We start from the raw sequence: 26,989 nt of genomic DNA, 5'->3' as shown, positions 1-26,989 counted from the left end.
ACGTTTTTTTTACAGAGGCTGTTCAGAAACCTATGAACACTATAGCAACTATTGATCACTTTTACACAAAAACACAGTTTAAATAGGACAAAAAACAATGACCTATTAATTTTGTCTGCACCTGGATGTCTGTGTTATGTCATTGACTAAAACTACTCTCAAAGGCATTATCTGGGTCAACAGATGCTAATTTCTCAACAGGGTTTTCCAGGAATCAGGAAACTTAATAGTAATGCAACTATATCATAAATCTGCAATAAACAACAGAGGAAAGTTTAATGTGAAAACAAATAATTCGTAGAAAAATAAAATAATAGTTTTCTGAGAAATAATAAAACCTGAAAGAAATAATTTCCAACATCAAACATCTACAGTGAAAATTATGCTAAATTATAACTTAACTAGAAAAATTGTATTTATTGCACAAATGCTGTTTGAATGCTGGATAGCTGAAACTGTAAGCTGAAGCTGCTGAACAGCTGAACTGAAGCTGAAACAAAGCAAAACTGTCAAAATGAGCTGAGTATCTTAAAAGATGTAGAAGCAAAAGCACCAACAAGCAAATGAAGCACAAAAAGTAAGTGAAGAATAGAGAAAAATAATGCTAAATAGCAAAAAGCTGAAATCTGTGAACATTGTATAAAAATCTGAACAGCTAAAATGTCTAAACACCTGTTATTTCAGTTGGACAAGGTTAACAGTTTAATCTTTACATTTAGCTGAACTGTGAAATTAGCATCATATGCTGAATTCAGAAACTAATTGCTGAAGCTGAAACTAAGCTAAACTGTTAAAATGAGCTGAATGTTTTGAAAGATTTAGAAGCAAAAAGCACCAAAATGTAAATAAAGCACAAAAAGTGAGGAACGGAGAAAACAATCCTAAACAGCAGAAAACTGAAATCTGAACATTATTTAAAACCTGGACAGCAAAAATGTCTAAACACTTGTTGTTTGAGTAGGACAAGTTTAACAGTTTAATTTTTATATTTAGTTGAACTGTGAAATGAGTAGCATAAGCCGAATTCAGAAACGGATTGCTGAAGCTGCTGCATAGCTGAAGTGAAGCTGAAACTAAGCTAAACTGTCAAAATGAGCTGAATGTATTTAAAGATTTAGAAGCAAAAATCACCAAGTGTAATAAAGCTCAGAATATAGGTGAAGAATCGATAAAAAATGCTAAACAGCAGAAAACTTTAATCTTTGAACATTTATTAAAAACTCGAAATTTGAAATGTTAAACAGCTGGCATTTGAATGAGAATAGTTTAACGGGTACATTTTTACAATTGGCTGAACCGTGAATTTAGAAATATTTGCTGATATCTGAAACTGATAGATTAACATACAGTATGTTCAGATTTGCTATGGGATGGATGAATGGTTGGATGAATGAAATAACAGATGGATTGTTGGATGGATGTTAGATGGTTTATTGGATGGATGTTAGATGGTTTATTGGATGGATGGATGGATGGATGGATGGATGGATGGTTGGTTGGTTGGTTGGTTGGGTGGTTGGTTGGTTGGATGGATGGATGGATGGATGGTTGGTTGGGTGGTAGGATGGATGGATGGATTCTTTAGGCCTAGCCGATCGATTTGATGTCTCACATGTGTGGGTGTGTAATTCCATTTAGCCAGAAGATGACTGACCTCTCTCAACCAATCAGGGGGCTGGGTGGTAGCGGGGCACTTTCCCACCTTCTGACGGTCAATCAAATTGAACTTGTTTCTAGTTTAAGTACAGATAGTTCAAAAAGATCAAAAACAGGAGTCTGTTATTGCCTCAATATTCAGCTTTTTAATATTCATTCCTATGAGACTTGGTTAAAGTGATATGTAGTTCCTTGTGTTGCCATGGTAACACATAACACATTTAAAATTGAATACAAGACTCCTGAGACCAAACTGGTCGATTTGATGTGTAATATGTGTGGGTGCTGGATCCTGATTGGACAGAAAATGGTTGAACACTCTCAACCAATCAGAGAGCAGCACTGTTTTCCCGCCTTTTCCCCTTGCTGTTGGAGGCCTGCAGCTGTACTCCTGTTAATGAGAGAAGCCTTTAAATCTGTCCTTCAGAAGTGAAATTGGACCTGTCAAACTTCTCATCACCATTCGAAAAGTACTGCACCGAATTAAAGAATTCAAAAAGTGTGAGCGGCAAAAGGCTTTGTTGGTCATCTGTGTCCATTTTTATGTGCCTACCATGAATTGTCTAGAACAGGGGTGTCAAACTCGTTTTAGCTCAGGGGCCACATTGAGGGAAATCTAGTCCCAAGTGGGCCGGACCGGTAAATAAAATAAAAAACTTTGTTTTCTTTGTTTTAATACAGTCAATATAAAACAAGGCTGGAGCCTGAGGACAGTGTATCCAAAATAGTACAAGTACAACACCTGATGTGTACTTGAAAATTTGAAAAAAATAAAATAAAAAAATCAACAAATGAAAAAAACATTCCTTTGTGATTCAAAGAGCTTACAGATCACATGGCTAGATCAGTTTCATGCAGCACTTAAAGTATATTTGACTCATTTTACTTAACATCGTTTAGCTTTCACCAGCACATCAATATCAGAAGTCACATCCTGAGTGGCGGCCAACTTCAGGATGGGATTCAAGTTCTTGTGTGAGCCTTGAGCAAAGCTTTGTTTTATTTATACTCATTACAGAGAAAACTTGCTCACAAAGATAAGTTTATTTTCACTCTACATTGTAAAGTATGAAAATAAAGTTTACACAACCATCTCGCAGGCCGGATTTAACCCGCTTGCGGGCCGGATTCGGCCCGCGGGCCGCATATTTGACACCCCTGGTCTAGAAGCTATGACGAGAAACTTTTAGCTGTCTGAAGCCGATCAGAGGAGAAAATGTCTGTTCCTTTAACATGGGTTTCAATGAGGGAAAATCTGGGTCTCTCCTCTTTCTGAGGCTTGTAGCGAAAGAACGGTAACATTTACAGATAAAATGAAACCCATTCTGAAAAGCTGACGAAAATTCCTACTTTTTGAGTTATAATTTTTTTTGGTAGTCCAAACGGTCTGGGGGTAGTAAAGAGTTGTTCACAGAAGATGTGAAGTTCAAAAGTTAGAGTGCGGAATCTTCAGTTTAGAGTGGTGAGAGACTTGTTTTTTTTTAATTTTCTCAAACAAATGAACCATACGGCCACAATGTTTGGAGTACAGTCATGAATTATAGCACAAAACGAAGGTATATTCGTTAGCTGTAAGCCAGCATGTGTCTCATTTCAGTCGGACCTACGGTTCTCTCGGGACAACGCCAGAAATGGAGCAAAGGAGGGTCACTGCTCCTATCTTTCCCCATTATAACTTTTGTGAATTTTTCTGAAAATTTCAAGTCGTACCTCAACTTCTACCTGCAATTTTAGAAAAACCGTAAAATATATCAAAAAGCCTCTTTAATATGTTAAACAGGAAAGTCTTGTGACTTTGTTAAACTTTGAATGAAGTCTCTGAGTTAAAAGGAACCCAATAGAGTTTTAGGCCAAAAAAGTGATAGGAATTTGCTGAAAATTGACCAATCCCATTCATTTCAATGGGAAATTTTTCACAGAAAAAGCTTCATAACTCGAAAAATTTTTAAAGATATCAATGCCAAAAGTCATAGCCGGAAAGAACTTAACGAGCTGAACATTTTGATATAAAATTGTTGGCATAGCTCAAAATTTGAAGGAGAAGAAGAGATTCAAAAAGTGTACGGAAGCAGAATAAGAAGAAGAATAAAGAAAAAATGGAAAACAGTTTTCAAACAATAAAGTTCAAATCCCAGTAGTCATCACACACTGGTGAAACTCATCTCCGCATTTGACCCATTCTCTGTGGGCAGCGGTGAGCTGCAGCTATGACTGCGCTCAGGAACTATTTGGTGGTTTAACCCCCCAATTCAACCACTTAAAGCTGAGTGTTAAGCAGGGGGGCATTGGGTCCCATTTTTAAAGTCTTTGGTATGACCTGACCAGGATTTGAACCCCGATCTTTCAGTCCCAGGGTGGACACTCTACCACTAGTCCACTGAGAAGGTTTCCAATTAGTCTTCAATAAACACCACTTCTAGAAAGCAGAAATGGATGTTTAAATGATGTGTTTCTAACTAAACTATGACTCCGCTGCACCTAAAAGTGATACGGATGTGACGTCCTACTGTAATGTTTGACATTTCTATCCTGTTTGAGAAGTTTTTCCCATGTAGGTTGTGACTAAAGAAGCAGCTATGTGTAGCTGTTGACAGCTGAGGAGGAGGAAGGAAAACGGAGCACCTTCTTTTCCAGTGGCTCTGTCTGATGGAGCAGCCCGGGTCTCTTTAAATGAATGTCACAGACGTGTAATAAGGGATGGGTTGTTTGAAAGCTTGGACCTGGGAGTGGAAATTGATGTCATCCTCTCTCCTTTTGCCACATGATGCAGGAGGAGGTCTGGTTTGTGTTACAGGAGCCTATCATTAAAGCCCTTAGTCCAAGAAACAGAAAGAAAATATTTTATATTACAGTGTTTACAATAATTATAGTATGAGAAAAAAAGAGCAGGCAGATAGTGAGTTCTGCAGGAAAAAATGTTGCATAGCTGAACCATGATCCATGCGTTGAATTAATCTTTTACAGTGTTCAGTGTATGCATTGTCATACTAACAGGCATGTTATTTCTATACCCAAAAGACTTGAGTGAGTTATAGCTGTATTTGTGTTTGCTGAGTTTTATTAGATGCAGCAGCCATCTTGAAATGGTCACAGAAATAACCTGAATCTGACAAAAGTAATGATAAATAAAAATTCTATGAAATTTAACTAGTGAAAGTCAGATATTGCTTTTCAACCATGTTTCAAGGGAATTATTTAAAAAGTAAACTCTTAGAACAGGCAGTTTTGCAGATTTGCTCTTGTGGATTTAAAGAGACAATGTGTAGTTTTACCGTTAATCTCGGGAAGTATCCATCGAAATGGTGAAAATGAATAAAATGATGCCCAGTCATTGAAAACTATTGGCGGCTTTGTAACATATAACCATAAAAATTGGGTCTGAAGTACATAGAGCATCTAAAGTCTTTTGGGGACACCGTGTTAGACACCATGCTCGGGATCCTGCGCCTGTTGAGGACTAGATGATTGGCTGGAGCTACGACCTACAGAAGTTACGTTACCATGTTCAAAAACATTTAGGCAGTAAGAAACAGTTCAAATCTATGTGAAATAACAGAATCGAATAAAAGGGGCAATATATTTTGGAAGAGCGGTTTTGCTGTAGTATGATGACGTCATCGGAAAGAGCAGGACCCCGAGCAGATCCAGAAACGACGATGCCAGACAACTACGGCACTGCATTCTCTCCGTGGAATTAAAGGGACAATTTGCAACTTTTTAATATTTTTAAATAATTTTCTTGAGCCAGTATGTGCTAAAATGACCCTTTGCATGGTTAATGAAAGGCCACCCAGCCCCTATCGGCCCCTGTGGCCAGAATATTCCACTTGCAACATTAGACTGGCAGACTGCTTTGTTTGGACTTAGAAAAAATTGAGCTGACATTGCTGATGCTGCAGTCTGTCTGCAGCACGTTTCCTGCATGTTTTAAACCATGAACACAGCTGATTTTTTTAATGTAGTGATGAATCACTCCAGTAGGCACTTAGGAATGCTGGGAGACATTTCAGCGTTTAGATTAAGGTGTTAAAAAGATGAACGCACAGAGAGAAGATAGTTTCACTTCTACAAACGGACACTAGGGGGTGTTAAAAGCAAGCAAAACTGCTGAGTATCCCTTTAACTGAAGGACCATCAAAGTCACGCTGAGGTTTCATGCTTTCTGCTCCACATGTAACAACATTTACCATAGTGTCTTTTTAACTAGCGACAGTTTTGGTCATAGACATGAATACGTAGACACCCCATTGGGCGTTGGAGAGCGTAACAGCGTTGCCGCCACATTGGATGGGTCACTTCACTCTCCAAAGTCAATGCAGAGTGAGCAACTATAGCCGTTTTTGTGCAGCCTACGGTTGCAATAACCTGCGTACTATTGAAGACAGATCACGTGGGATTACTATTGACTTTTCTAGGCTACCTGATGGGATTTTATATTTTAATTTATTTTAATGTATTTTGTCTAATTAAAATTTGTCGTACCATGTGTCGGATTTTGTGAAAAAGCTCGATAAATTGTGTTTTTTAGTTGGATAAGCATCTTCCTCAGAAGAAATTAATGCACTGGAGGTGAATGGAGAACCATCTAAAATGGCGGCCAGCCACTATGGTAGCTCCAATAGGCAACGCCAGTACATGGGGTGTCTATGTATATGTCTGTGGTCACAGAGATATTGTGTAAAACTACCCTGAAATGTATGTACTGCCCCTAGTGCCAGGAAACTACACACTGCCACTTAAGGAGTTAAGTCTAATTTATACTTCTCCGTCAGCTCCAGGAGGGAGAGACACGCACGCACGGATGGAGATATTTTGCCTTCATACTTCTCCGTCTCCTAGGGAGTGTTGCAAAGCAAATCCCCGCCAAGACAGCAGAGGGCGTAGCGCTGTTCTGTGATATCCTGTCATGTATCCAGTCCAAGATAGCGTGTTTATATTGTGTGTTTTTTTCTTTTTTTTGTATTTAAGAGACTTTTTAACACGGACAAATTTGTCCCTCATTCTCCTCCCCCTCTTCATACATTCGCCACCTCTAAACCCAGTTTTCCTATAATTTCCATCCATGAATAAAATTGTTGCTTGCTTTTCTCTCCTCCAGTCATGGGGGAATAAAGCGTTCATATTTTAGAGTTTTTCCGCGAGGTATTCTTCAAGCTGCTTCTTGTCTGCCGCTAGATATCCTCGTCTCTCTTTGTTTTAGAAGGCGCAATGGCGGCGGTGTAGACGACAGCAGTGTCCTGACCAATCACAAGCTTGCGTTCTGTCTCGACGGACGGATATTTAGAAAAGAGAGCTCGACTCAGTCCATCCTTGCGACGGCTCTCCAGCAGGCTCACAAGGACGGATAATGGTGTTGCGTACGTCCGTCCCGACGCAGACGAAGGAGTATAATTTAGGCTTTACATGTAACATTTTCACATTATCAAGATGTTGGTTTTTAGCCTAGTTGATGCTTCTGCGTCAGCTCCATGAGGGAGAGATGCACACGCACTGACAGAGGCTTTTTGCTCTCAGACTTCTCCATCTCCTGGGGAGTGTTGCAAAGCAATTTTCTGCCAGGGCAACAGAGGGCATAGTGCTGTTCTGGGGTACCCTGTCATGTTTCCGGTCCAAGATTATGCATTTACTATTGTGTTTATATTGTGCTTTTTGTGTTTTAGAAACTTTTTAACATGGACACATTTATCCCTCTGAGGGCTGGGCGATATGACGATTTTAGACCGTTTTACGATCTACACATCTGACGGTCTGTCATTTTTGAGAGACCTTTTTATCACGATTCACAGCTCTGCTGTTGAATTTCTGCCTCTGAATGAAAAGGGAACTTACCTCAGGCGAATGACACGCCTTTGTTTGACCCTTAACCAATCAGAGTGAGTCATAGTAATATATTAGTTCCCCGCTTGTTTTCACCTGTGTGTGAACAAACATGGCTTCGGCCGCGGCTGAGCGACAACGAGGTTTTCGTTCCGAAGAGGAACGCAGGGTTTCCTTAGCGCGCGGCGCTAACAACTTAGCGACGTGACATGTCTCGGAGAAAGCGTAAAAATACATTGGACGCTTCTTCTGAAGCAGGAAAATAACACTTCTTCTTAAGCAGAGCACAACGTCGCCTCGGCTCGTCCACCCTCTGCCGAGCCGGTGTCGGTACCGGACTGAGCTCGGTCACTGAGTCGTTGGAGCTGCCCCGTGACTGCCTGATGGAAAACCAGCGGGTTTCATCAGACTCGTAGTTTCTTGTTTTTGGTGGGGACCTCCTGTATTTTACCGCTCCCTCCTGCAGTCTTCCCCTATTACAATTTAAAATGATTCTGTTAATTCGTGTATCAATAGAAACAATCTCTGCCTCTGCCAGCTGCAGTAAATGTAGTTTCCAAATAATAAGAGGTGCATTCATCTGTTTATCTCCTTTGATCCGCATTAGTGATATTTTCAGCACCAGAACAGTGAAGCAAAGAAAGATTCCTGAGTTTGTTAGTAATTTTATTTATTAGGTGCATCTAACCTGTTCTATTTTTCTCTGAAATGAGATCAAATCAGTGCTTCTATGGGTTGTCTCCAATCTGCACGGGAAAATTTTACTTTATTTAGAGACTTGTTGCAGAAAATATTCAGAATGCGCAGTTTTTTGCTACCACAAGCGATCTCTGGTCCAGCCGCACATCAGAGCCGTATTTGAGCTTAACTATCCACTACATGAGCAACTGGGAGCTACATAGTATTTTGAACAAGTTAATGTTTGCACAATACGTTTGCAATTGACATGTTTGCACTTTAAATATGTTTACGATTTTAATTTATGTTAAGTTACTTGAAAAACGAGAAAAACTGATTTTTGTAATTGTATCTCTCAGGGCTTTTATCATCTCTGGTGTGGGTTTAAAATATAAGTGTGTTAGCACTGTGCTGATTATCCCTAATATGAATAAATGTTTATTTATTCAATGTTTCTCTTCTTTAATACGCAATTGAAGTTATGCTATTCATGGATAAAAAAATCGTGATAAAATCAAAATCGTGATAAAATATAGGAAAAATCGTGATATTCTATTTTTGCCATATCGCCCAGCCCTAATCCCTCATCCTCCACCTCCTCATGCGCTCGCCACCTCTAAACCCACGTTTTCTGTCATTTCCGTCTACGAATAAAATGCCTGCTGCATATCTTTTCACTCCTCCAGTCACGGGTGAAGAAAATGTTCATATTTTTAGAGGTTTTTTACAAGGCAATCTTCCAGCTGCTCCATGCCTGATGCTAGGTATCTTCAGCTCCTTTTATGTTTTTGAGGGCGTTTTGGCGGTGCTGTTGACAAAAGCGGCCTCCTGACCAATCACAAGCTTGCATTCTCCATCTCGTTGGACAGATGTTTAGAAAAGTGGGCTCGAGTCCGTCTGTCCTTGTGAGCCTGCTGGAGAGCCCTCACCAGGATGGATAATGGCGTTGCGTGTCTCCGCACCGACGGAGATGGAGAAGTACAAACTAGGCTTTTCACATTTGTTTTTTGTACATGTTACTCCCATCTTTCTAAAATGAATCAAGAGAGGAGAGCACAGCAGCAAGCAATTATCCGAACAGATGAATATTTTCAATTCCAAAGTTTTGTTTCATAACCAAAACATCCCTTTTGTCACATGGAAACAATTTTGGCCAAAAAACGAGATTTCTGGTTATAATATCTCTCAGGAGGATGGACATGTTCTGACATGCTTCAAGAACCTACAACCTTTGGCAAAAATACTGATGACACTCTGCCCTCTGCTGGATAATCACAAGATGTAAAAACAGAGAACCAACATTTCCAGTTCAGACACTGACAGGTTCCTGTTTGTGTATTTGGGAGAAACTTTTATTCAAAACAACTTAAAACCGATGCCGTTCATCTTGATTTATCAGCTCTCCTACTTTAGTCCTGCACTGTTTCTGTTATGGCTGAAGAGTTAGCTGCTGTTGTCTCCCGCTGCTACTCACCTGAGTGTCACACTAAGTAAGGCGATATCAGTTATGTGGTACTAGAGTACTTCTATAAGTATGCGTATGAGTACATGACCATAGTATCGGACTGATACCCGATACTTGTGTCTGTATCGAGGCTCCCTTGACATAGGTAAACTGTAAGCAACTTAAAGATCACTTTTACTCATATTTCTAACTTTTGCAGTGGTCTCTATTAGGAATTAACACTTTGTAAGTCATACTCTAGGGAAATAAAGCTCTGGAACTTGGACATAGGAGTCAGCTGGAGGAAAAAGTAGCCTTAGGCAACAGGATCTGGACACTTATTGCCTGATATTCAGACATCTTGCCTCTGATTGGCTAACAGCAATGTGACTATACCACTGACTTACAACGCTGATGTTTTATCTCCAAAAATAGTGCAAGCCTGGAGGAGCTTCTGCCATGTGGTGGGATTGCTAATGCTAACTGTTAGTTTCTAGTAGTCGAGATGTTTTCTGCCATTTCCTGGATTTTAATCAACAACAGCCTTCCCTGTCACAGGTCAAGATGGGTGAGTCCATGAAGGTTAAGTGACGGTGTGACGTAGATCTGTCAGGCTTTTCTGAACCGAAAGTTTTCAGTCTATTTTCAGTCAGACGCTAATGCAGGAGATAAGTGTAAAAGACTATTTTCACGTTCAGCCTGCATGTCAAACTCAGAGTGATCAATTATTTAAAAAAAAAAGTAAAAACGGTTTCTTAGTAAAAATGATAATTGAAATTAGGGCTGACTCTGCTGCATTTTTAAGATATCAGCTAAATCATTTTCTTCTTGGATTACACATCTTTGCTTGCATTTTTGAAATTTATTGGAAAACTGTTAAAGATTAAAGGATGCCCATAAGTTAGACTTACTTATCTATTCCTAATGAAACAGCAAACTTAAGGGGACAGCCGTCTTTACCTGCTACTCCAACTTGATGAGTAGCAAACCCTGGCAGTCTGCTTTCACCTCCTCCCAGCCAGAGAGCCAGCATGGCATATTCACCTCTGGCATGATGAAAGGTGAAGCCATGAGACGAGGCAGCAGCAGCACATCGACTCAGTGACATGGGAACTCGTAGCCACACTGCCATCCTCCCTTCTGCTTTCCACTGGGATAAGGAATCTGACATAAATATAAATATATTAGACATTAGAAAACATCTGCCATCTTTTCATTAATTTCATCACTATAATTTTGTTATATGTGGCATGTGCAATGACAAATAATGTATCTAATAGTTTTTATGATTTGCCCAAGCTATTAAAATAAATATTCACAAATAAGAAAAAATTTAAAAAACACTTATGACAAAAATTACCCTTGCGCACATTGTCTTAAATCAATCACCGAAGCCCAAAAAATCAGGAAGTGTTTATGTTTATTCATTTAGCAGACGCTTTTATCCAAAGCGACTTACAATTCATAACCTATAGGGCATGATGTGATCTGTGGGGGAAACCGGAGTACCCGGAGGAAACCCACGCATGCATGGGGAGAACACGCAACTCCACGCAGAAAGGTCGCAGCCGAGTTTCGAACCTGCAACCTTCATGCTGCTAGGCAACAGTGCTAACCACTGTGCCACCATGCAGCCCAGGAAGTGATCAGAATTGGACAGAAAAGGATCAATACAATTGGCTTAAATGTTTGTCGGCCAACCTAAGACAACAAACAGACAAAAGCAAAAACTGTTCTTTTTGGTCTGTGAACACATTAGCCTGGCAAGCCATCCTATATACAGTTTATACATATAGTCTGGCCATGACACACACAGACTACACACTTATCTCAGTCATGGTTTGGGATCTATAGTTGCCTTTCAAGCTGTCTCCTCATGCTATAGGACAACAAAAAACGTGACAGTCAGTCAACAGGGCAGTCCACAATACACTGTTGAAGCAAAGGCAAATACATCCTTTTTCTACATTAAGGACTTAAGTACCTCTATCCGCTCTTGAGTCAAAGAAAACCTGAGTCTAAATAGTCCAAAGTTGATGCCACAGCCGTTTGAAAACAAAGCCATTGCCATCTTAGCTTTGCTCAGTCGCAGTAACATCCCGCCCACCAAACCAATGAAGCACTGTGATTGGCTCACTAAATCGATAGAGCGCTGTGACTGGCAAACAACCAGACTGGTCAGGACTGCAGAGATTCCAATGGAGGCTGGCTAGACCAAAATGCAGGGCAAAATAATTTTGCTTCTGCTATGGTCTGTCTAGATTTCTAATCTATGAACACACTGTTTCCAAGTAGCATTTAAAAAATTATTAAAATAAAAAAAAATTTCTCCAAATCTGTGACATCGTCATCACCATGTCCCAGTTCAAGTTAGCAGTTACACATTTTTCTTTAGGAAGTTTAACTTCCACAATCATAATTTTCACATTAATAAAAATTTAAAGTCAATTTGATATATTTTTTTATTTATGATTCTTTGAGATAAATCTGAGCTGGCTAAAATCAACATCACTAGGCTCTTTCTGTGCAAGCATTAGAAATCAATATCAGCCTTTTAAACCAGAATCTGTGCATTATTACTGATTATAGGTTGATCAGTGCAACTAAGATGATCAGCACAATAAGCATTCTTGAATATATGTTTCAGTTTGGTTTTTAATTTCTTTATTCTGATTCTTCACATCATTTGTGTGCATGGGTTTTTAGAATGAGAAGACTACTTCTTTTTTTATCTTTTATTTGTAGAAATTTGTGCCTTCAAGAAGAAGAAAATATATTTTCTATAGCACCTCTCAAGATAAAAATCACAAGGCGCTTCACAAAAACAAAAATTGTAAAAATATTAAAAAGAATTTAGAAAATGGTAAAAAAAATATTTAAAATGAGCAAAAAATAGACATTTGTGATAAAAAAATGTTAAGAAAGAGAGAGATAGTGAATAGGAAAGAGGGAAATCAGTGGATCCTGAGGAAGGAGGAATAGGTGGGGAGAGCAGAATAAAGAGAGAGTGGTGAAGAAGGTCATACAAAAGCCACCTCGAACAAGTGAGTCTTCAGCAGCTGCTTTTTAAAGTAGACCACTGAGTCCACTGATCTCAGGCTCAGGGGGAGAGAGTTCCAGAGTCTGGGGGCCACAGCAGCAAATGATCTGTCACCTTTGGTCTTTAGCCTGGTGCTGCACAACCAGTAGGTTTATATCACTGGACCTCAGGGACCTGCTGGGGGTGTAGGGACTGAGAAGATCACCAATGTAAGATGGTGCTTGTCCATGTAAGGCCCTACAGACCAGAACCAGGATCTTGAAATAAACCCTGAAGTTGACTGGCAGCCAGTGAAGCTAGAGGAGAAGCGGGGTGATATGGGTGTGTTTGGAGGACTTGGTCAGAAGCCGAGCACAGGCATTCTGAACCACCTGTAGACGGTTCAGGGAGGTTCTGCTCAGACACGTGAAAAGAGAGTTACAGTAGTCTAAGCGTGAGGAGATGAAGGTGTGGAGAACTGTCTCAAGTTCAGAGCGGGACAGAATGGGACTCAGCTTAGCAATGTTCCTGAGATGGAAGAAGGAAGAGCAAACAAGAGAACTGACATGAGGATCCAGGGTGAGAGCTGGGTCAAAGGTCACGCCAAGATTCCTGACAGAAGGTTTGGTGTGAGAAGCAAGCTGACCAAGAGAGTCTCTAACTTTGGGAACCAGCTTGTCTGGGGCACAGATGATGATCTCAGTCTTATCTTCATTCAGCTGAAGAAAGCTCCCAGCCATCCAGGTTTTGATAAAGTCTAAGCAGGTGTGTAACAGCTGCAGCTTAGACATCTCATGGGGCTTAAAGGAGATGTACAGTTGGATGTCATCTGCGTGAATATGGTAGGAGATTCCTTTGAAGGAGCTCAGGATGTGCTGAAGAGGAAGCAGATAGAGGAGAAAGAGCAGAGGCCCCAGCACAGAACTTTGTGGGACACCATGGGCAAGAGAGGTAGTGGAGGACCTAAACTAGGAGACAGCCAGGAGCACTCAGAAAGATACGAGGAGAACCACTCCAGAGCAGATCCTGATAGAGCTACAAAAGCCACACTGTTCAAACCTTTTCTACATTATTCTATAATAATAGCAGACTGCAATCAACCTTGTTTGGGATTTGTGAAACCTTTCCCTGATTTGTGAAACTTCAACAAAGCCTAATTTATGCGTTTTTTCAGCATCTGGCCAACACTGGAACAGCTGTAGCTCAAGAAGTACAGCCCCTACACTATTCAAACCTGTTCTACATTATTCTACAATAATAGCAGATTGCATGGCAGCATTTTAATTATCAAGTACAGTTGTTTAATGTTTTATGTCATCTTCTCTACAAAAATTTTGGGTAAAGGTCTTTCTTTAATAGGGATAATTGTCCAAAGTAAAAAAACTCCAAAAAGGGCAGGAAGCCAAAAGCATACATCCAAAATCCTAATGCGTAAAATCCTAGAGGTCTAGAGACCAAGTGCTCCTTTAAAGAGCAGACCTGGAGATTTCCAAAAACCAAGAGACCAAGAGAGGGAACGAGACAACGCTGACACAAACAATGGACCAACACCAGACAGAGACACAGACGGGGTTAAATACACTGGGGAAGGATGAGAGGGAGATGAGCTGCAGGTGTGTGGGGAGAGGAACCTAGTGAAAACAATTAACTAATCAGTGAGGGGAGAGTAACTTGACCTAAGAGTAAAAATAAAACCTGAAGACAAGAAGATAAAGATAAACAACTACTGATCTGAGGAGAACTAGAAAACCAGTGGAGAAAGAAACACTAAAAGAGACTAATAAATGAAAAGCTGAATAGGAAAAAACTACAGAAAGAAAAACTACAGAGGTGTGACTAATGGAGACATTGGGAGCAACTGACCTGGGGGGATACCTGGGGAGGGGGAAAACCTAGAGGGGCTGTAGATCAGGGAATACATGAGGAAGATGCAGACAAGGACACATGAGGACGCTAGAAGACATATAAGGAGAACCTAGAGAGGGATGGAGAACACAAGGAGACTCATGAGGGAGACGCAGACGCAGACCATGACACCTACGCATAAAAATCCTAACGCATTTTTTTCATTTTCAAGTGGATGGAAGTGAGCATTTGTGTTGAATAGTAGCAAGTGTTTTCAGTATTACAGTATATTAAATTCACCATAATAAGAGTAGCTCATGTTTACTCAAAAGCGAGTATCAATATTAAATAATTAGAATACACGTTTCATATACATCCCATGAGACAATTTAAAAATTTCTTAACATTTCTCACCTTACTATTCGAAGATGCATTAAAAGTACATCATACACACTTTAGCCAAATGAACGTCCAAGTAGCTTCCAAAAGATATTCGTCAAGTATGATCGTCTACTTCGCCGAAGCCCACACACAAATGTTTACTACCGTAACTGTTTGAATGCTTGCGCAACCTTCGTTATTCCAATGGTTTCAGAAAGGTGACACTCCATGCTTTTCAGAGGTGAACGATACATTACGGTTATATGACGGAGTTCCTGTCTGAGAGCTGGCCCGGGAGAAAAAGACTAAGCCGTTAGAACAATGGAGGGGCGGAGGAATTGTTTTGGAGGCGTATTTGCAAGATAGTCGGACTATCCTTGCTCGTTGACATGTGCTACTATGGAACATGCGCAGACCGATTTTTCAAGGCTTTGTTGAAGTTTCACAAATCAGGGAAAGGTTTCACAAATCCCGCACTGTGTTTTATTTGATCTGCTTTCACAGTAGAATAATCTAGAACAGGTTTGAACAGTGTGGCTGTTGTAGTTTTTGAGCTAGAGCAGATTAAAGATGGTCAGAGTAGAGAAAAATTGGGTGTAATGGCCCTTTAGCCGTTTCCCAAACCGGAAGCTGGAATCGGAAGCTAACTTCAGCCTCGTCCTGCTGCAAGGGTCTGCAGAGGCTGTCAGGAGGAGTCTCTTGACCCAGAAAGGGTGTTAACAAGCTACCCATCTGATCCTGCAAAGTGGTACCAAACTGATGACAGGATGCGTGAGTAATTGCACTAAACCATCCCTCTCAAAATATTGGATATTTCTCTGCATCACAGAGGAAATCTGGAGTCATAAACTGAGGCTTAACCAAGGAACATTTCTTTAGACGTGTTTCTGCTGTGATTGAGGCCTGTGATGCTGGAAAGCTGAAGATTATCCCGGAGTGGAGAATGCTAAATGGTTTCCTTGGTAAGTGTTGCTGGTTTTATTAAAAAGAAATTAAATATTTTTATTAATGTTCAAATAGCATAACAAACAATAAGTTCACATTCAGAAAATTGACACAGAATTTCTGATTCAGCAGAGGCAAAAACAGCCTGAAGGAACATAAAGCAAGGGGGCTAAAAAGGCAGCCTGCCTAGTGTAGTCCATTTATTTAATCCGGCTCTGCCAGGGACACCGTCTGACTGCAGAGTTAACGGATGTCAGAAGATCCTTTAGGTGCAGCAGATGGACGTGGAGATGGGTTTTCTTCCACAAACGCTCGATTTTTCTGCATTGGCACTTCAGGCTGCGAAGGCTGTCATTAAACCAGGGAGTAGGGTTCACTGCAAGAACTGATCTGGTTCTGACAGGACAGATGTTGTCCAGGATGGAGGCAGTGCTCATTAAACTGAGAAGTTAAGGAATCTGGGTCGTTATCAGAAGAACAGGGTGGATCAAAAGCAGCAGAAAAATTGCTAGCTGCACTCTCGTTAAGAAAACGAGAACTAACCATACGGCGAGCAGGTGGTGGGGACGCAGAAACTGACAAGTTAAAGAAAATGCCATGGTGATCTGAAATATAAATGTCCTCAGGACAACCACTGTCAGCATTTAGACTCAGGGTAAAAACAAGGTCCAGAGTGTGCCCCCTGGTGTGTGTGGGGCCAGAAACATGCTGGGTAAAGCTGAAGGAGTCCATAAGGAAAGTGATCAGAGGGATCATCAACGTGGATGTTAAAGTCACCAACAATCACCAGTCTGGACAGCTTCACAGTGGAGCATAGGAGGTCACTAAACTCCTGAAGGAAAGAACTGTTTGGACCAGGTGGACGATAAACCACAGCACAGTAGAACGAGTTCTTACGCCCGACTTTAATCAGCTGCAGTTCAAAGGAAGCAAAGTGACCAGAGGTTGTAGAGCTACATGGAAGATGGTCTCTGAAAACAACAGCTAGGCCTCCACCATGACCAGAACCCGGGGCTGGCTAAGAAATGAATAGCCACTCGGGCAAAGTTCAATCAGAGCAGAATAATCAGATGTTTGCTGCCAAACTTCAGTCAGAAACAGAAAATCCAGGTTTTTAGAGAGAATTAGATCATTAAGCAGGAAGGACTTATTAACAGAGCGGGTATTTAATAGAGCCATGCTGAGTGAGGTGGAGGAATCACAAACTACAGAAACAGCTGGAGTTAGTGGACATAAATTAGTAGGGTTAGATCCACGGTGTTAATAAAAACCACTTATGGAGGGAACAAGTTGGGAGCTACCAACCAAATTTTGTTATGCAAGTGCACGATGACCACAAGAAAGTCCTCTCTACTTGGATGATGAATATCCTGTTGTTTCCATGCTTCAGCTTCACTCAATTATAATTAGAGTTCAATTAAATTTCAATTATTTTACAAGCCTAGTTATACTTAGGACAACACATTGTGTGTTTTCTTGTTATATGAGTTAGTTAAGCAGGGACCATGTTGTAGTTGTGCTTTTTAATAATGATGATCTTATAACTAGCTGTGGAAATCCTGCTCTAAATGAACTGATAATACATCATCTATAAGCATCTGCTGTGTGACAGAAACACAGATTACTGGTGTGTGTGTGTGTGTGTGACTGTGTGTGTGGCAGGTTAATGATTTAGTGAAAATACAACATCATTCTGTAAATCCACAGCAGCTTAACGAACCTCTCAATAACCTGCTGAATGCATCTTCGCTGATGTCCGCCGGAAGTCCCACCTCAGCTAAATCTACAGTAACTCCACCGAACCGATCCACTTTGCCAGCCAAGCCGCTGTTTCCTCCTACTTTGTGTAGCTGAGAACAGCTTAAGGCGCACCACAACCTACGAACTCTCGTCTGCGCACAGCTAGAAACTTTACAGCAAACCTGTCCTCTTATCAGAGACGAGAGCCTGGAGAGGAAAACACAGCCAGCCATGTTACAGTACAGCTAGAAACAACCGACTAAAGGACAAATATCTGCAGATTGCCACCGGCATATGTGCACAGTGTCCATTACAGTTGTATAAGTCTACACTGGAAATTACATAAATACCGTAATGGTTAGTTTAGAAGGTCAAGGAAAAGCGAGTCGGTTTGACTAATTAAATTACCATTACTTTCCTATTGATTCGTTATTTTTCCAACAATTGCACTTACTCCAAACGCAAGTTCCTAATATGCCGCTTTAAAAACGATGCAAACCTACTATTAATATTTTAAATCGCGTATGAATTCTTATTCAAATATGACACAAAACTACCAAATAAAGAAATCGTTAAAAAGCTGTATGTGACATTAAATGTATCCTGAATCCAAGACAGGAGGTGGACCATATTTTTAACTCATTTATACTTTAGATTTTTTTGTATTAAAAGTGAAAAAACAAAAAAAAAAAAAAACCTAAGAAAGTCTATTTTTTTACAAAGTTTGTTACTTAAAAAACCAACACGTTCTCTAATTTTATATTTTTCATAAACTAAACAAAAACATTTTTTGGTACGTGAAAAATCTTAAACCAATTTTGCTAACAAATCCCACGTTAGCTCACGTACGTGAGGTATTACGGTAATCGGAGGCGGGGTTAAACTTTAACCAGGAAGTTGTTGCACTGCTCCGTGTTTACACATGTTGAGACTTTCACGTGGAGACTTTTGTTATTTTTAAAATGTCTTCAAAGAAAAGTAAAAGTAAACCAAAAAAGTTGAGCGAAGGAGATGACTCGGTCGTACTGAAGAAGAGCTCAAATGAGTCAAACTCGCGAACACCTGGCCCTGACGAAGGAAGCTGCAAAAGTTCCAACTGCAACTCCTTCTCTGTCATCGATTTCATAGAGAAAGGTGAGACTTGAGACACGACCGTGGTATTTTATTACTATCGTGAATGTTAAGACGTTTAGAAAATGAAGCTGTTTGCAGAGTAAAGATGAAGAGTGCATCTCGGTGCGCTCGCAGCAGCAGCTTTATGTTGCTATTCTCTGATGCATTTTGTCCATTTTACCTTTTAAAGAATCTTGCTTAAAAATATACATAAAATATTATTTCGCCACTATTTGTACATATTTGTTTACTTGTGCTCCCGTTGTTTTGAGAAAAAAATCTTGCTCAAATGTTACAAGTAAAAAACACACAGTTACAAAATGTTTCAAAAATAGACATAATTTTGAAAAGTTGTGGTACTAATTCATTCCACATTTGATAGCGATTTTAATTAAATCGTTTTCTTGTTTTGTGGTTGACAACATTTTATTTATTTCCCTAACAGCTGATGACAAAACACCCAAAAGCCGCAGATCAAATTTAGCCCAAATGAGCTTCAATTCAATGAAGAGCGCCAGCGTTTGCATCGCTAGACCGGTCCTGCTGACGAGCCCCTCAGGACAACAGGAGGTACTTTCTTTTAAACGCCCATCATGTCTGCTGTTTAATCTTAAATAATCTGGCTCTATGACATCTGATATGAACCTTCTGTTGTGTGGTTTGTCCTCCAGGTGTGTGTAGGCTGGCCGGTTGCTTCCTTTCCAGGAGGAAAGGTTGGCCTACAGAAATGTGTCCAGACCAATCTGAGAGTAAAATCAGGAGAGGTGGTGATGCTGCAGCCCATCACTGGGCCTGTGCTGCAGATTGAAGAGGTTGTTCTCTCTAATAAGTGAGGCTCTTTTTTTCTTCTGCAGTAATAATTATACATGATCAAGTGGAAACAATGATACGAAACATGCCTTCTAGAAGAAAGATATTAAAATTTTCCTCTTTTTTCATTGATGACTTTTTTTATAGGGATGTAACAATGTCCAAATCTCACGATACAATAATGTCGCGATATGAACCTCACGATACAATATCTATTACGATATTGTGTGGAGGCTCACAATAATGAGACTCACAACATAAAATACTTTCATTGGTCATTGCTACATTTGTCATTAACTTTATTATCATTATGACATTTTGAACAGCCTGAAAAGCCGTGAAGTGCAAAAGTCAAGTAACAACTCAATAAATATTTATAAAAGAAATGGCAACACGGGTATGGAATTAACAGCCAAAAATAAAGGCATTATTAAACAGCCCATTCAAGAAATAAAAATACCCAGGCACTAAAAATACCAGGCTGTGTGGGCTGCTGGTGAACTGGTCAATGACATGGAAGCAAAGGATCATGGTCTATGTAGTTTACTTTGCTATGCTCCTGTGGAGCAGTGTGAAACATGTTATTTTTACCTCAAGACGTACCGTACAATATCGTGACAAGACCATGACAATATTGTGGCCATTTTACTATGGCGATATCACGATATTGCCAATATTGTTACAGCCCTATTTATTTATGTATTTATTATTTATTTAATCTCCTTAAACAAAAACACTTTTTAAGTGAAACATTTTTTTTTAGATGACAGCTTGTGAGAAAAACATTCAATAACATTAAAGTTTGCCTCCTCAGTCTGGTTCTGCTAGCTTATATAAAACGTTTAGAGGTTAATTTTTAGCTCAGAAAGTTCTGGTTTAGTCTTGCAAATTTATACTATCTAAAGATAGATAGATTCCCAGTGCAGTCTTGTTGCTTTTATTTATTTAGATTTACAATGCTTTACTGATGCTTATCAGATGTTGCAGATGCACTACAGCTGTTAAACTCTTACAGTCATTGTGTAAACTTGATATGCATTGAAAATAAAGTTCATAATCCTTATCAACTTAAATAGATGATGGAGCTGATGTCGCAGAATCATTACAAATATTTACTATTAGCACGTTTGTTGTGTAGTTTAAGTAGATGGCGCCATCTGCTGGAGACAGTACGTAACTGTAGTATTATAAATGACTTCAAGGAAGTTATACTATGACATGTTTATGCTTTTTAACGTCTAACATATTTATGTTCATTCAGGAAAAAGTTGTAGTATGCAGTAATTTTGAGATCTGTTGTTTTTTTAATAACATTAATTGTGGTCTTAATTTTACTGTTTTATTCAGATCTAAAGATGAAAAACTAGAAACGGATGATTTCAAAAGCTTCTTTTTGAGAACTCTGGGTGAGTACATGTTTTTTCTTCCTGTAGCACTAAATATCTATCAGATAAAAATTACATGATCTTTTCATTTTTATTATTTTCCAGTGTAACTATGTGCTATTAACATTTTTCAAGACAAAATAATTGTTTTGTGTTGTGATTGAGCCATTTTGCTGTTAGGTTTTGAAAAGGATTGAGTTCAAAGTTTTACATTTACTACTGTCAGTAAACTTTGATGTTTAAAGACCAAATTCACAGAGTAACCATTTTTACTTGTTCTTTTTGAAACATGATCAATCACTCCGAGTTAATATTCAGACTAAACCTGAAAATAGTTTTCTACCGGTTTCCTGCATTAGCCGCAGATAGAAAATAGACGGGGAAACGCTCGGACTAGAAGAGCCTGACGATGGCACATTATGTCACAGTAGAATTCTTGGACTCACCCATCTTGGCTTGCGACGGTGAAGGCTGTTGTTGGTTGTGTTCAGGAGAGAGCAGAGCACAGTTTGGCTAGTAGAAGCTAACCGTTAGCATTATCAACTCCACCATACGGCAGAACTCACGCTTGTGTTATTTGTGGAGATAAAACGTCAACATTGCAGGGAAACAGAGTCAGTGGTAGAGTCGTGTTGCTGTTAGCCAATCAGAGAAGAGATGTCTGCATATCAGGAAATAAGACTCCAAATCCTGCCGTGTTCTGCTCCCCTCCACTGTGGCTCACTTCTAGTTCCTGAAACAGGAGCACCAGAGCTTCTTTACTACAAAGAATGGCTCACAAGGCATTCATTTTAGGCTAGAGACTGCTGCAAATGCATTAAAAATACAAGTGAACTTGCTAACACTTCACAATTATTTAATACAATTTTACATTCTTTTTTATGGTGCAAATTTCTACTTTTTTCTGTTAATTTTTATTCAACCAGCCGATAACATCATCCTGCCTGGAAATGACATCTCTCTGAGTTATTTTGGCCGCATGTGCAGCTTCCGGGTGGAGACCATCAGAGGAGAAGACAGCATAACCCTCCAGAGACCTTCTCCTGCAACAGAAGTAGTTCCTGAGGCAGATGAGTCCTCTGTGATGGACTCCACATCAGCTGATCTCTCCTTGCAGCTGAGCACGCTCACTGTGGATGACAGCAATGAAGTGGCACCAGGCAGGCCTGGAGAGCCCGGTCCTGCAGCCAGCACCCCCCGCCGACTGGCCCCTCTTCTCTCACTTTCCTCACCTGCTGCTCCCTTCACTCCTTCCTCCAACTCCCAGAATCTATCCAGTGTAGGGTCAGCTGTCAGTCCAGAGAGCTCACTCAGCTCAGAGAAGTTGTCCACAGCACCCCCTGCTGGTTGTATAGGTAGTGACACCTTCTACTGCTTATCCTGTTCTTCTAAAGTCAAGTTTAAAAATAAAGAAGAGCAGCAAAATTCAGAGGCACAAGACCAAAGGCCAAAGGTTACATACAGCATGATTGGTGGTCTCAGCAGCCAACTGGACGCCATCAGAGAAACCATCGAGCTTCCTCTGAAACGCCCTGACCTGTTTTCCACCTTTGGTAATTTTCCACAGTCATTTAAATAAAAGATTTAAAACTGGAGCACTTTGCTGTTATGTTAGTTATTTTTATTTTAATTATTGAGCATTGTTGGATCCAAACAGGGATCCCACCTCCCAGAGGGGTACTTCTATACGGACCTCCAGGAACAGGGAAAACCATGATAGCACGAGCCATCGCTAACGAGGTTGGAGCTCACATGGTGGTGATCAACGGCCCAGAGGTCATGAGCAAGTACGACTCAGAGACTTGACTTTGGTCATTATTTACGGTGGGATCAGCTGTATAAGGCTGATGGCATGGCACAAAGTTGCAGCTTCTAAATTGATGTGGTGCTTCTCAATTTTGCAGGTTTTATGGTGAAACTGAGGCGAGGCTGAGACATATATTCACCGAGGCGTCTCAGAGGTAAACTCCATCAAACCATCTGGGCTCTTACATGAGCAAGTCTGATGGATTTTTACTGAAACGTGAAAATATCTGAAAATACTCAACAATCACACGTCTCTAGAAATTCCTCACAATTTAAGTAAATTTGCAAAGATCTTTAGACTACTTTTATTTTATACAGTGTTGATCATTATTGTTGGCTGTCAAAATGTGAAAGGTGGAGGCACATTGTATTTTTCCTGTGTGTTCTACAACATATAGGGTGCCTTACTGGATGATTTTTAATGAAAGGCTTCATTGGATGGACATCTGGCCCTGATTAACCTCTGAAGTCAATCTGCTTCAAGATGTCCGCCACATCCAACTGACCTTAGAAATCCCAAAAATGTTTTACAAATATTGATGAAAAGTGTTTGGTGGTAGCTGAGATCTGATCTTGAGATTTCTCAACATGATCGTAGTTGAAAACTCTGACATGAAAGGCTGTGGATGGGCCTTTAATGCATTAAATGTTATTTTCATGAAATAATGTTGATAATTTTGAGATTAACTCAAGCGACGCACATGTTCTAGCGGAAGAGGAGGTAGATAAATGACGTTCAACATTTCTGAGGCTGTTCTTGTTCTGACAGGCAGCCTGCGATCGTCTTTATTGATGAGCTGGATGCGTTGTGTCCAAAGAGAGAAGGAGCCCAGAATGAGGTGGAGAAACGAGTCGTTGCTTCTCTCCTGACTCTGATGGATGGGATTGGTTCAGTAAGTATATCAGTGCCCCCGAGGAGTTTTCTGGAGCCCTAAACTGTTGTGGCCTTCAAGCAGATGTTAATGCATTTTTGGTTTTGGGCTGAAACACCAAGATCACAGAAACAGACCGTCAGGTAAACCCCGTTTTGCTCTTTGCTTCATCAAAAATTCTAAAGTGAAGTTTTTCCCTGATTTAGTGATGCTGTTTTATTGCCATCGCTGGAATATTCGTATCAATTACGTGACGCACTTTCAGTTTCACGTCTACCACATCTATTCTGCTTTTTTTTCTTCTTTTGCATTCCCGCTACATCTGTCACTGTTAGCAGTGTTTGTATCATCCTTTCTACACCCACCATGTCCTGAACACGCTGTAATAAGCTTTGGATCGTGTGTGAAGCATGTTTACTCTCAGACTCTGTTGCTGCGCAGCTGCAATGTCACCTTATTACTCACTGAACGAGTGAATATCTTCATCAGAGGGTGAATATTGCTCTTCAGAGTCCGAGTCATATTATCAGACAAAGGGTGTTTCTCAATGTCAAGCTGCCTGACCTTGCGAGGCGATGTCTTGCGGGCAGAGGTGGAAAGAGTACTAAAATTTCCTACTTAAGTACGAGTACCAATACTTTGATAATTTTTTACTCAATTACAAGTAAATGTACTTGCCTAAATTTTTACTCAATTTAAAGTAAAAAGTATCGTAAGCAAAATGTACTCAAAGTAAAAGTTACTTAGTTACATTTTTTTCAGCGTAAGGATGGCTACATCTAAGTAGTGCTAAATCACAACGCCAGTTCACAATTCGCTCGTGTGTGTGTGTGCGCACACACACACACTCTCAAACACGCACAGCTTGAAGGAGGGATTTCTATCCAATCAGTGAGAACAGGACGTTCACATTGATTGGATGAGGTTTTTCTAGGATGGTGAGTTTCAATTGTGATTAAAATTATTCTTTATTTTGAAACAAAAAAAGTAAATTTTTAGATGCCATCAGTGTGTGAGGTATCTCAATGTTTTCATGACAAAACTCTAACATGAGACTGTGCTCTAACCTGTCACATAACAAGCTAAATGAAAGTCAAACATTTCAGATGGACCGTATGACAGCTGTTAACGTTGGCCCTGCCCTACTTTACCTCTACATTACAGTTCCTTTATCCATGTCCATCCTAGAGCTCCTCTCTGACCTTCATGCTTATTTAGAGCAGCTGATTTTTAAAGTTAGCAGAGTTCATCCTTGGTAGTGGGTTCACTCACTCATTTAACCCTTCACCACTGAAATCAGTTTGTTCATTCTAATCCTCCTAAATAATCCTCCAATCATCCAACTGGAATCCTTAAGGGTCCCGTAATGTCCATCCTCTCAGAACAGGCCTTGGGAGCCCAGGTGTTACTAGAACTAATGGTGTCTCCTCACCAGCGTGAGCCTCCAAACATGAACTTTAAATTCATACATTTATCTCCTCTTGTAACACTTTAACATGTTTTAAAAGGCTTGTATCATGATAAGTTACACCTCCCAGACCAAAGATAAGATAAAACATTATCGTAGATACTATTAAGATGTCATTATTTATGAAATAGAAGTTATTTTCCTGAGCCATTACTACAGCCAAGAAATAAGATGCATGGATTTGATGAAACCACGCTGTCTCATGCAGTTCTATATGTGTAACACACACACACACACACACACACACACACACACACACACACACACACACACACACACACACACACACACACACACACACGCCCACACACACAGGGATGGAGCACAATGTTTACACCTGAACAGTATCAGGATGTTTTAACTCACAGAGGCCTGCAGGTCTTCTGTTTTATGAGCAAAGCGCTGATAATCCGCTTGTTAGGAGCGCTAAACGTCATTTTGCCGCTTCCGTGCGGAGCGGTAGAGAAACACAATTCAAACACGGAACAGAGTCCGGCTACCGAACCGAGCAGAATTCTGATGACGTTGCACCGGTGCGCGAAGGTGCGGGTTCCAACCCACAGGAGAGGAGGGAGAGAGGAGGTAAACAGCGAGTTGAGGAACTGAACTGATGTCTTTGAGCTAAAGTGTACACCCCCCCACGGTTTAGACGTGGTGCTCATGCAGGTGTCTCTTTCCGTTCCGATGCTGCTACACGTAATACTTTTAATTTATTAAGCCTATAATTTATTTTTACTCAGTAACGGATATGATTTAAAATGTAGCGAATTACAATTCTTTTTTAAAAACTTACTCAAGTAAAAGTAAAAGTACAGCTTTTAAAAACGACTTCAAAAGTATAAATATACAAAAAAGCTACTCAATTACAGTAACGTGAGTAAATGTAATTCGTTACTTTCCACCTCTGCTTGCGGGGAGCAGTTTTCAAACTCTATAAACTCCAAACTTTTCAAGAGAAACACCCAAAAGTTTTGCTCAGATTGAAGTTACACATTTCCACTATTTTCTGGTGTAAAGTAATGACTTCATGAGGAATTATATTTGCAGCTGTGGCTCGTTAAACGCAATATTGGGTGGTGGTGGCACAGGAGTTAAGTGCTCGCCTCGCAATTGGAAGGTTGCAGGTTCGAGCCCCGTTCAGTCTGTCGCTGTCGTTGTGTCTTTGGGCAAGACACTTAACCCATGTTGCCTGCTGGTGGTGGTTGGAGGGACTGGTGGCACCAGTGCTCGACAGCTTCGCCTCTGTCAGTGCGCCCCAGGGCAGCTGTGGCTACATTGTAGCTCATCCCCACCAGTGTGTGAATGTGTGTGTGTGAATAGGTGAATGACTGATTGTGTTGTAAAGTGCCTTAGGGGGTTCCAGGACTCTAGAAGGCGCTATATCAAATACAGGCCATTTACCATATTGCGACTTTGGTGCTTAAGGGGTTAATTTTAGTAAGTAAGTAGTGTGTATATTTTATTTATATAGCACTTATTGTAGGCATAGATTCACAAAGTGCTTCACATAGATTAAAACAAAATAAAACAAAGTCATAAAATCATAATAATCTCCTGCCAGTCCTTGGCAGACCTTTCAGTTATAAGTCTGTACATTTAATATTTTATTTATTTATAACTCCGTCCGTCCATCAATTTTCACCCGCTTATCCAGAGTCGGTTTGCGGGGGCAGTAGCCTAAGGCGAGAGGCCCAGACTTCCCTCTCCCCAGCCACTTGGGCCAGCTCCTCCGGGGGAATCCCAAGGCGTTCCCTGGCCAGGTGAGAGACATTGTCCCTCCAACGTGTCCTGGGTCTACCTTTAGGTCTCCTCTCGGTTGGACGTGCCCGGAAAACCTCACCAGGGAGGCATCCAGGAGGCATCCTGACCAGATGCCCGAGCCACCTCAACTGGCTCCTCGATGTGGAGGAGCAGTGGGACTACTCCGAGCGCCTCCCGAATGACCGAGCTTCTCACCCTATCTCTAAGGGAGAGCCCAGCCACTCTTCGGAGGAAACTCATTTCGGCCGC

General features: G+C 40.5%; 2 protein-coding genes across 4 annotated transcripts in view; one reads left to right on the top strand and one right to left on the bottom strand.

Annotated features, from left to right (window-relative positions):
* The window catches only part of nudt6 (nudix (nucleoside diphosphate linked moiety X)-type motif 6), a 29,940-nt gene extending 12,089 nt beyond the window's left edge, over positions 1-17,851 (bottom strand). Inside the window, exons 1-2 of one of the 2 annotated variants that reach the window (XM_015951509.3) lie at positions 17,506-17,851; positions 10,556-10,759 (exon numbers count right to left, since the gene is read on the bottom strand). In XM_015951509.3, coding sequence (XP_015806995.1) covers positions 10,556-10,759; positions 17,506-17,758 — 457 coding nt within the window. In that variant the 5' untranslated portion in view covers positions 17,759-17,851. The remainder of the gene's footprint in view (positions 1-10,555; positions 10,760-17,505) is intronic. The other variant, XM_015951518.3, reaches the window with a different exon arrangement.
* Positions 17,852-18,370: 519 nt separating this feature from the next.
* Positions 18,371-26,989, top strand: part of afg2a (AFG2 AAA ATPase homolog A) — a 249,339-nt gene continuing 240,720 nt past the window's right edge. Inside the window, exons 1-8 of one of the 2 annotated variants that reach the window (XR_008562907.2) lie at positions 18,371-18,659; positions 19,084-19,208; positions 19,310-19,467; positions 20,796-20,854; positions 21,760-22,386; positions 22,491-22,620; positions 22,738-22,794; positions 23,409-23,532. Coding sequence is in view for 1 of the 2 variants with exons in the window: in XM_054739358.2 (XP_054595333.1) it covers positions 18,488-18,659; positions 19,084-19,208; positions 19,310-19,467; positions 20,796-20,854; positions 21,760-22,386; positions 22,491-22,620; positions 22,738-22,794; positions 23,409-23,532 (1,452 nt within the window). In the remaining variant the exon portion in view is untranslated. The remainder of the gene's footprint in view (positions 18,660-19,083; positions 19,209-19,309; positions 19,468-20,795; positions 20,855-21,759; positions 22,387-22,490; positions 22,621-22,737; positions 22,795-23,408; positions 23,533-26,989) is intronic. The other variant, XM_054739358.2, reaches the window with a different exon arrangement.

This window comes from Nothobranchius furzeri, chromosome 1, assembly GCF_043380555.1.
Source record: "Nothobranchius furzeri strain GRZ-AD chromosome 1, NfurGRZ-RIMD1, whole genome shotgun sequence".
Taxonomy (NCBI): domain Eukaryota; kingdom Metazoa; phylum Chordata; class Actinopteri; order Cyprinodontiformes; family Nothobranchiidae; genus Nothobranchius; species Nothobranchius furzeri.
Note: the sequence above shows the minus strand (reverse complement) of the source record. Positions and strands in the feature narration are given on the sequence as shown.